Genomic DNA, 9,429 nt, shown 5'->3' on the forward strand with positions numbered 1-9,429 from the left:
ACCACGGCCGGCCCCAGGCTGCCGGGCGCAGTGCACCCTGGGACTTGCAGTCCGAGCCTCCTTACCGCCAGTTCTCGCGGCGCGGCCGAGAACTTCCTCTCCCGGCAGGCCCCGCGAGGCGGGGCGGGGCGGGGCGAGGCGAGGCGGGGCGGGGCGGGGCGCGGCGCGGCGCTGTGAACGCGCTTCGGAACCCGTGGCGCCCACCGCGCTGGTCTGGCAATTTGGGGGATCCGGGTCTGCCTTATCGAAGCCGAAGGGGAGGTGAGAGAATCCGAGTCCTCTTCTCACCCCCCCCAACATGGGGGTCCTCTGACCTTCCAGCCACCCCAGGCGTCCTCCGTGTCTCAGCAGATGGGGGCAGGGGTGGCCCTGAAAACTAATCTCGGAATCCCGCCGCGCTCCGGGGTTCTTCCCCGTCACCTACATCTCACCCCGGGTTCCAGGGCGGTTTTCTCTGGCCCCTTCCAGAAGGGGTTCACGCATGGGATGCAGGTGGGGAGAGAGACCCCCAACAAGGGGAGGAGACGCCCTTTGAAGCAAGGGTTAGTACGGGCAAGAATTCTGGGGTGGACACTACTGAGATCAAAGGAGGCTATTCCTCACCAAAAGGGGGTGTCCCTGTTCTAGTTAGCTCTCCCCCCTCTTCCGGCGAGACCCTCCCCTCCTTTGCAATTTCTCTTCACCCTTGCTTGGCAGGTGTAGCTACAGAAAATGGGTGGCACGATCCTGGAATTTCCCGGGATTCCTATAGTATGTATATGATTCTCCTTAGGCTGGAGAAACCAGCAGAATGATCTTATGTGGGACAGAGACTCATTTGATCTTTATCAAAGTTGTCTATTGACCAAGTGTGACAGGGGGTTTAGAACTGAGTGGGAACGTAGGCAGGGTCAGACGCTGAAGGCCTTGAATGTTGGACTGAAGGGCTTTGGTGTTGCCGCCTATGGGCGAGGTGGAGAGGGATATGGAAGGATGTGAGCAGGGGAGGGCAGGATCCCACCTGGATGTTGGAAACACCCTCAGGGCCAGGGTGGGCTGGAGGGAGGATGGTCAAGGAGATTGAGGCAATAACTGGGGTGCAACAAAATGAAACCTGAGCAGGGTCAACAACCTGGAGAAGGGGACAGATATAAATAGCATTTAGGAGGAAGAATAGGCAGTGTTTGAGTAGCAGCTGAGAGAGGAGCCGGTAAGAACCAGTGCCTGGGTTCTCAGCTGATACTGAGATGGGGAACCTGGAAGACGCGATTTTGGAGGAAAGATACTGCTCTCAGATTGGGACCTTGTATTTCTCAGGTGTTCATGGGACTCCAGGGATGGAGGACTCTTATTCATTTCTATCCTAACGAGCTCTCCTGGTTTGAGAGAGTAATTAGGCTCAGCTAGTGTTGTTCTGATGAGGCCTAAGTTGTCTTGGCCCCACCCCCGCTTCTCCCACCAGACTCAGGAAATCTGGGCCTTGCCCTCTCTCCTGGAGCCCTCCCCAACAATAAAGCAAGTACATCTCTTCCTTTTATCTTTATATTGAGGTAAAAAATAAAATAAAGAACATTATGGATGTGGGGGGAGGGGGAAGGCTTCCCTCTATACTTGACAGCAAGGACTGATGGGAACCAGAAGCTCCAGGGAATTAAAAAAAAATAAAATATATATTTATACATTTATATATATATCATGTTACGCGTGTGAGTCCCCGAGAAGCAGGAAGCAGCAGCAGGAAGCAACTAGCACACAGAAACACACACGTGTGTATCACACACTCAAGCAGTTCCTCTATGGCGGCAGTGATCCCCACCTACCCAACCCACCCACAAATTTTTTTTTAAAAATGGAGAAGAAACTTCCCCTTTAAGAATAGGACCACCCAGTAATTTTTGCTCTGGTGACAGGCAGGAGAAAGGAAAACACCCTGACTACCATTCCCGGTGAGGCCAACAATGGCCATTTTGTTCTCCCAGCAAAGGCAGTACGTGCTCATTTTAATACCGAGGATGGAGCCCCACATCCCTGCCCCTCACAAATACTTCAGAAATCTTGATACCCACAGAGTAGTTGGGATGGTTCCTTTAAGATGATCTCTAGGCAGGGGTTTTTAGGAAGCCTGGTAAAAATTCTGGAGCCAATCTCAGGCGAGGCTGGGTGCCAGGTGGGGCTGAAGGACCCAGGGTCTGTGATGTAAGCCTTTCACCCGCTGAAATTGATTGACCGCCAAGGATTTTTTGTTTTGTTTTTTTTTTCATTTAAAGGGGAGGTGCACTGTACACCCCCTTCCACTGTGAGAAAGGGGGCCCAGTTCCTAGCTACCCACCCACCCCCCAAACACACACACATACATACACACACACACATACCTACTAAGGCACAGCCAGGGTGGGCACATGCTTTGGCAATGAGGCCCTTCAGGAGGCCCAGGGGCTGAACAGCTGCTAGGAGGGTGTGGGATGTGGAGCTCAGCACCTTTGGAGTTGGGTGTGGCAGGGGGGTGGGGGATGGGGCAAACAAAGAAGTCTCAGGGCTCCCAAGGAAATAGGAAGAAGGAAAATGGGAAGAAGTGATGAGAAAACAAATAGGATGGATGGCCAGGAAAGGACCGGACGGCAGACTAAGTAGAAAAGAGTGCAGAGAGAAAAAAGCTAAGCAGAATGTGGGCAACCCAAGGAAGGGAAGGGAACAGAGAGTACAGGACAGAGAAGAGCAAGTGAAGGAAACAAGAGAGCTGAGTGAGAAGGAGAGCGAAGGGGAGGAGAAGGGTCCCAGGAAGAGGACATCAGAGGACATCAGAACTGGGTAAAGACACCTCCAGAAAGAAGAGGGAATTGGGAGCTCCTGGACAGAGTCTCAGACCCTGACAAAAACCAGGCGGGCCGAGTACACCAGGTCGGCCACATAAGCCAGCAGGTTGATGGCCGTCAAAATGGCCACAGCCAGGCGGCGGTCCCAGGCACACACGTAGTGGACGTTGCTGCTCCGGCAGCCAGAATCCTGGCGCCGCTGTGGATGGCCGCCGTACTTCTCGTCGAACTGGTAGAGAGGCCAGAGGACCATGGCAGAGGCATAGAAGAGGACAGAGAGCAGGGCCAGCCCGGACAGGAAGCTGGGGAAGGGGATGGGTAGCACATTGGTGCAGTCGAATAGGTTTAACAGGATGGCCACCGCGGCCAGGATGAAGCAGATGGCGTAGACAGCCACGCACCACTCCAGGGCCGGCTTGTTCTTGTACAGGTAGACATCGCTGATGAAGGCAAAGATGATGCAGGCCACGAAGGTCTCGACCACCTTGAGCAGGCCTGGCACCGTGGCCATGTAGCCAGTGATCTCACCAGGCCGGGCCCGGGTCCAGGCCACCTCGGTGGCATAAGCCACGCACGCGATGCAGGAGAAGGCGGTGGCCGCAATGGCATGGTCCCTCGTGCGGCCGTGATTCAAGAACTGGACGTAGGTGGTAGGGTAGATCACGGAGGCCGAGAGGCAGAAGAGGGCGGCGTAGCAGGCGTAGGTGATGGGGAAGTTGCGCCAGGACAGTGGGAAGCGAGCCTGGAGCCCGCCTAACTCCACGAGGATGATGACGAGGGTCACGGCGAAGCAGAAGCACCAGGCGAACATACACCAGTTACCTGCGAACCCTACCCAAGCATTCACGCTGGCTACCAGCGAGAAGGCCACACAGGTGGAGAGCAGCTGGAGCAGCCGGAGGAGGCCCAGGGGCTGGGTCAGTGACCGAGGGGACCCCAGGATGGTCGGGGAGCCCAGGCCTGAAGATGACGTCGAGGTGGTCGTGACGGTCGTGCGGGTCACTGTCACTGGCATGGCTGCAAGAAGAAAGAAAGAAAGTGTCCTAAGAAGGTTCCAACCGGGAGAATTCAGGCTTCCAGCTTTTGCCTCCCCCAGGGGAAAAAGGAACCTGGACTCTAACTGGGGGGTATCCCAGATGCAGGCCTTTTAGTTTTCAAACTGGGACTATTAGGATGGCCTATTAGGGTGAGTTGGTCAAGCAGGCCGCAGCCCCCTCCTTCCCTCTGGCCTCGGGTTCTCACCTCTCATACCAGAACCCAGGAGTCTAGGCCCCTATTTTCTCCTCATCAAGAGGCTCCTTCCCTCTCCCTGCTGCTCACCTCCTGTGAAACCACAGAGCGTTCAGGGTGGGGGGAAGTAGGAGGTGGTAAAGGGGCGATACCTGTCGACTAGGGGTGGTGAACACCCCATACAATATACAGATAATGTATGACTGTACCCCTGAAGCCTATGTAATTTAACCAATGTCATCCAATAAATTTAATTAATCAATAATAACAATTTTAAAACCCCCACAGAGCTTTCTTTCTTTCTTTTTTTCAATTTACTGACTTTAGAGAAAGGGAGAGAGAAACCAGTTTGTTGTTCCACCTGTTTATGCATTCATTGGTTGATTCTTGTGTGCACCCTGACCAGCAATCGAACCAGCAACCTTGGCATATTGGGACGATGTTCTAACAAACTGAGCTACATGGCCAGGGCCAACTACAGAGCTTTCTTCCCACAGACACTCGAGGCTGCCCACCCTGTCCTGGGGACTCGGCCACCCAGCATTCAACACTGGGTTCTAAAGCATCTCCCACCCCAACCCCATCAGAACAAGAGGCTGTGTCCTCCATGACCTCTTAACAACCCATCTCTCAACTTCCTCCCTTTTTGGGGTGCTCTGCACCCCAGCCCCTGTGTCCAACTTCCTCCTTCACCTAACAGGCCTAGATATTTCCAGCCTCCTAAAATGCAGGAGTCCAACCTCCACGTGCACATTCTCAGGGACTCACAGCCAATCAGAGCTTCTAGCCAGTCCCAGTAACAGTCTCACCTCTGGACAGCAGCCCCGCCTTCCCCCACCCCCACCTCAGAGATCAGGAATCTTTGAAAAACTTCAACCCAAAGAAAGTGGAACTGCCTCTTGCCTATCCCCCCTGTGCCACATGGAGTCCCACCCCCTCAGCACCCCAACCAGCTAGTCCCCCACCTATGAAGTCCAGCTCCCTGATTCTCAACTGCCCAGTGCCCCGGCCCCTCCACGGAAATCTTTAGGCCTCCCGTGGTCCCGTATACAGCTTTAGACCGGGAGTTCTGAGCACGCAGCAGCGAGCACACCAGTCCCCCGTGCTCTAGCAAATCGGCCTCCCCTTCACTTCCTCCACATCCTCCCTCAGGCCCTAAAAGAGCTCAAGTCTCAGCTGCCACTCCTAAAACGCTCTCTCTCAGGCCTCTCTCAGTCGCAGGGAACTAACACTTCCCCTTCGGCCTGGCCAGCCCCGCACAGCGGCCTCTGAGGACACAGGAGCCCAGCCCCACACCGCGCTCCTTCCGCAGATACACAGGTGGCAGGGCCCCACTCCTTGGAACACAAGCTCCCAAGTACTTTTCTCAGAATCTAGGAGACAGAGACCCCAGTCCCATCCTTTCCGAGACCCAAATATTTAAGACATCCCCCACCCCCAGCTACCCCCTTCCTCAGGCCCAGGGGTCCAGCCCCCAGTCCACTCACCGGCGGTCTTAGCGGAGGATCCGCAGGGAGAAGGAGCCGGCTGCGCAGGCGGATGAGGTCAGACACCTGGAAAAGGTTAGTCAGGGCGCATGAAAGGGAGGCGTCAGCGTCCAGCTCAGCGTCCAGCTCAGCCCTTCCGCGACCCAGGCGACGTCCGGCCCGCCCCGAACTCCCTAGGGTCTGGGGTGGGGAGTGGGGGACCCAGGGCAGCCCCGCCTCCTCCCTGGTCCCCAAACAGCTGGGGCGAAAACCGAGGCTACTCTCCGAAGTGCACGCCCCGCGGGCCGGCGTGGGCGTGTGTGATCGTAACCCAGCCCCCGCCAGACTGCCGCGTCTCCGGGCCTTATAAGGACTTCAAGTCAGCCCAGCCTTCAGGAATGTGGCAGGGGACAGAGAGGACACGCTGGGACCCCCGCCCCGCGCCGGCCTCCGGGATGACCCGCCCCGCTCATCGGTTTGGAGGGAGGTGAATATGGGGCCTGGAACCTCAGTTCCGGGCCCCAGCTGGAAAGGCAGGGAACCCAAATTTCTGGGACGTTCAAAATTGAGTTCTGGGTCCCTATGAGGATGGGATGGGCGCCTGGTCCCCCAAGAGGGTCTCTAAGAGAGGAGTGACCGGGTACCCGGATCCCTGGGTTCGCCTGGCTGAGACCTTCCGCCTCGAGGCCTGGAACGGTGCCCAGCGTTGAAATCGAGAACAGAGAAAAGTAGTCACACCTCCAACCACCTCCAGGAAAACAGGTGTCCCGGCCACCTGGAAGGTGCCTCCTTCACGCCCCTCCCTCCAGGATCCGTTAGGAGGAAGTCGGGGCCGCCCAGGAGGAAGAGGACGGGCCAAAGCTCCTGAGAGGGAAGGCGGGTTCGCTCTGGGGCCACCTTCAGGGTCGTCTGAGACACAGCTCAGGAATGCGAGGACGGACTCGCAGGAGGGAGAGGAACACCCCTACGGCTTCTCGGCACAGCTCAGAACTCCCCGGGCCACACCCCACCCTCTCCCCACCTCCAGGTGGAGCACCACGCCCCATCACTCTACAGACGGGGGATGGTGCCCCAAAACCCCAGCATGTGCTCTCAACACCCAGGGACACTGGCTTCATCTTTGTTCACTCTCGTCCTGTCCGCGCTTTGGAAACACCCGTGCTGGATCTCAGCCCCGGCCTTTCCAGTCCAAAGTTCGGATTCTGTCCCCAGGATGGGGAGGTCAATATTTCTCATCCCCAGCCACTCTTTCCCAAACTCAGGACTCCCACTCCAAGCTCCTACCCTCCTGAGGACCTCCCCGTACCAGATTCCAGCCCCTTCCTAGGAGTCTCCATCCCTCTGCTTCCGCACACCCAGGAGTCCGAGCCCCCAGCTCTCCTCCCTCGGACCCAGGAATCGGGTCCCCAGCCCCTCCTCCCTCAGTCCCAGGAGTCCAGGCCCCCAGCCCCTCCTCCCTCAGACCCAGGAATCCAGGCCCCCAGCCCCTCCTCCCTCAGACCCAGGAGTCCAGGCCCCCAGCCCCTCCTCCCTCAGACCCAGGAGCACAGGTCCCCAGCCCCTCCTCCCTCAGACCCAGGAATCCAGGCCCCCAGCCCCTCCTCCCTCAGACCCAGGAGTCCAGGCCCCCAGCCCCTCCTCCCTCAGACCCAGGAGCACAGGTCCCCAGCCCTCCTCCCTCAGACCCAGGGGTCCAGGCCCCCAGCCCCTCCTCCCTCAGACCCAGGAGTCCAGGCCCCCAGCCCTCCTCCCTCAGACCCAGGAGCACAGGTCCCCAGCCCTCCTCCCTCAGACCCAGGGGTCCAGGCCCCCAGCCCCTCCTCCCTCAGACCCAGGAGCACAGGTCCCCAGCCCTCCTCCCTCAGACCCAGGGGTCCAGGCCCCCAGCCCCTCCTCCCTCAGACCCAGGAGTCCAAGCCTGGTTCCCCCATCGTCGTTCAGACGAGTATCCTGTCTGAGTCCAGGTCCCCAGCCCTCTGCTCTCCAAAACCCGAGTCTGGCTCAGCCCAGTCTTTCTAGGGACTCAGACATTCTGAATCCCAGCCCATTTTTCCTTCTGCACCCAAGAATCCTGGACCGCTGCTCCCACCCTCAGGAGTCACCGCAGCCTCACCTCACAGGCTTGCTGCGACTAAGTTGAAGCAGAGGCGACAGCTGCAGCCTAGAAGGGTCTGCCGACAGGGTGTGGATAGCGGGTGGGGAGGGGACGTGGGCGGAGTCGGAGGCGGGGCCAGAGCGCTGGGCTCCAGGACAGAACGGGACTCCCCCAAGCCAGGGCTACCCCAGCCCCGCCCCAGGGCGGGGCCAACACCAGACCACGCTCTCCCGCACGGCGGGAGGTGGGGGGTGGAGGGCTGAGGTCACTATCACCATGGTGACAAAACAGGAAGACACAACAGCTGGCGGAGAGGGGGCTCTTGAGGGCTGCCCTCCCTGACACAGCCCTAGAGCAGTCTCCAGGGGAGGCCCCGGGAAGGCCGTTGCCATGGCAACCCGCCTGTTTAGATTTTTGTTTAGAACCGAGACCCTCAGCCCAGGTTCCCACCCCAGCCTCACCTCACTCGCTTCTCCCTCTGCCTTCCTGCCCCTCCCTCCCCGTCTGCTCCACCCCAGCCTTGCAGGATGGATGAAATCTCGGACATCTGGGTCGCAGCGGGTTGGCGACCGGGCCTCAGTTTAATGGGGTCTGTGGACTAGGGTCTCTGTCCCCTGGGACCCTGAAAGAGGAAAGAGGTAGCGATCCCTAGTCTTCAAGAAGTTTCTGGGCTGAGGTCTCCGACTCCTGGGTCCCCAAAAGAACAGTAGTTGAATTTCTATGCTTAAGGATGCGAGGGTCCCCTAATCGTTATTTACACTGGGACTCGGTGCAAGGACCGACGAGCTGGACCCGTGTCCCAAATGTCACATTCGATGGAGTGGGGGAGGGGTGTTGACAGCAAAATTCCTGGGATCTAGGGCAGTAGGAGTTGGGGGCACCGACTCCCGGGTTCCACAAGGCGCCCAGGCTGGGGACCCAGATTCTTGGCTCGGAAGAGCAGTCAAAGCTCAGACACCTGGGTTTTCAGAGCAGACGTGGTTGCAAGCCGAGCCTCTTAGGTCTGGAAGGGAGAGATATTTTTGGCCTGCATTCCAAGCTCTCGGGAAGAGGGAGGGACCCAAAAGCTGAATGAGGACGGGGGCTGGGGGTGCCAGGTTCCAGGTTCCAGAGAGAGGGGAGGAGCCCCAGGGGCCCGTGTGCTCCATCCCGGAGCAGGGTGGGGCTGCGGGGTCCTTTTCTAGCGGCGGCTCTGGGGCTCCAACTCGGATTGACAGAGCCAAGAAACCGGCGGAAACTGAAGGTCTGGCTGCCGGGCCCGGGGTCGGGAGGGGCGGGGCGGGGACCGGGCGCCTGGGTCCCTCCCTGGCGGCCGCGCACTCACCACGCTCTGCAGTTGTCCCCGGCGCGGCCTGGCTCCTGGCTGGCGCGGGGCGGGGCCTGGTGGCGGCTGCGGATGCTCCGCAAAGCTGAGCCAACGGGGCCGCTGACCGCTGCCACCGCTGGGTGCGTTCCAGGCCGACGCCCGCGGAAGCGTTGAGGCCGAGCCCAGCGGAGAAAGCGGCGCGAGCGGCGAAGGGAGGGGTCCGATGGGGTCCGGGAGCTCCGCAAACCGGGCTGCGTGCCCTACGGAGGTGGGAGGGGCTGGGGGGGCACCCGGACGCACGGAGCTCTGCAGAAATGAGGTGTAGGGGAGGGGGCAGAGAGAGGGATGTGCAGCCTGTATGCCTTGTTCTGTGCCCCTGCAAAGGGGGTAGGCACAGACCCTCTCTGTCATCTACGCCCTGCATAGGGAAAGGGTCTCCATGAACCCCGCATCAGGATAGGAGTCAGGACGTGGGATTAGAGGTTCTCCAGGGACATCCCCAAGGCCAATTCACACCCCTCCTTGGCCCCCAGGGTAGCA

The 9,429-nt window shown here is 59.0% G+C and overlaps 1 protein-coding gene across 3 annotated transcripts; it reads right to left on the minus strand.

Moving 5' to 3' along the window:
* Positions 1-914: 914 nt before the first annotated feature.
* Positions 915-8,930, minus strand: MYADM (myeloid associated differentiation marker). 3 transcript variants are annotated; one of them, XM_036273821.1, is made up of 3 exons: positions 8,908-8,930; positions 5,510-5,575; positions 915-3,809 (listed from the first exon to the last, which is right to left on the minus strand). In XM_036273821.1, the coding sequence occupies exon 3, from the start codon at positions 3,805-3,807 to the stop codon at positions 2,839-2,841; it is 969 nt and encodes a 322-aa protein (XP_036129714.1). In that variant the 5' UTR covers positions 3,808-3,809; positions 5,510-5,575; positions 8,908-8,930; the 3' UTR covers positions 915-2,838. The 3 variants fall into 3 exon arrangements, with proteins under 3 accessions (XP_036129714.1, XP_036129713.1, XP_036129716.1); XM_036273820.1 differs by lacking the exon at positions 8,908-8,930 and adding an exon at positions 7,602-7,662; XM_036273823.1 differs by lacking the exon at positions 8,908-8,930 and adding an exon at positions 6,227-6,913.
* Positions 8,931-9,429: the final 499 nt, after the last annotated feature.

Source organism: Molossus molossus, unplaced genomic scaffold (assembly GCF_014108415.1).
Source record: "Molossus molossus isolate mMolMol1 unplaced genomic scaffold, mMolMol1.p scaffold_m16_p_21, whole genome shotgun sequence".
NCBI classification, from domain to species: Eukaryota; Metazoa; Chordata; class Mammalia; order Chiroptera; family Molossidae; genus Molossus; species Molossus molossus.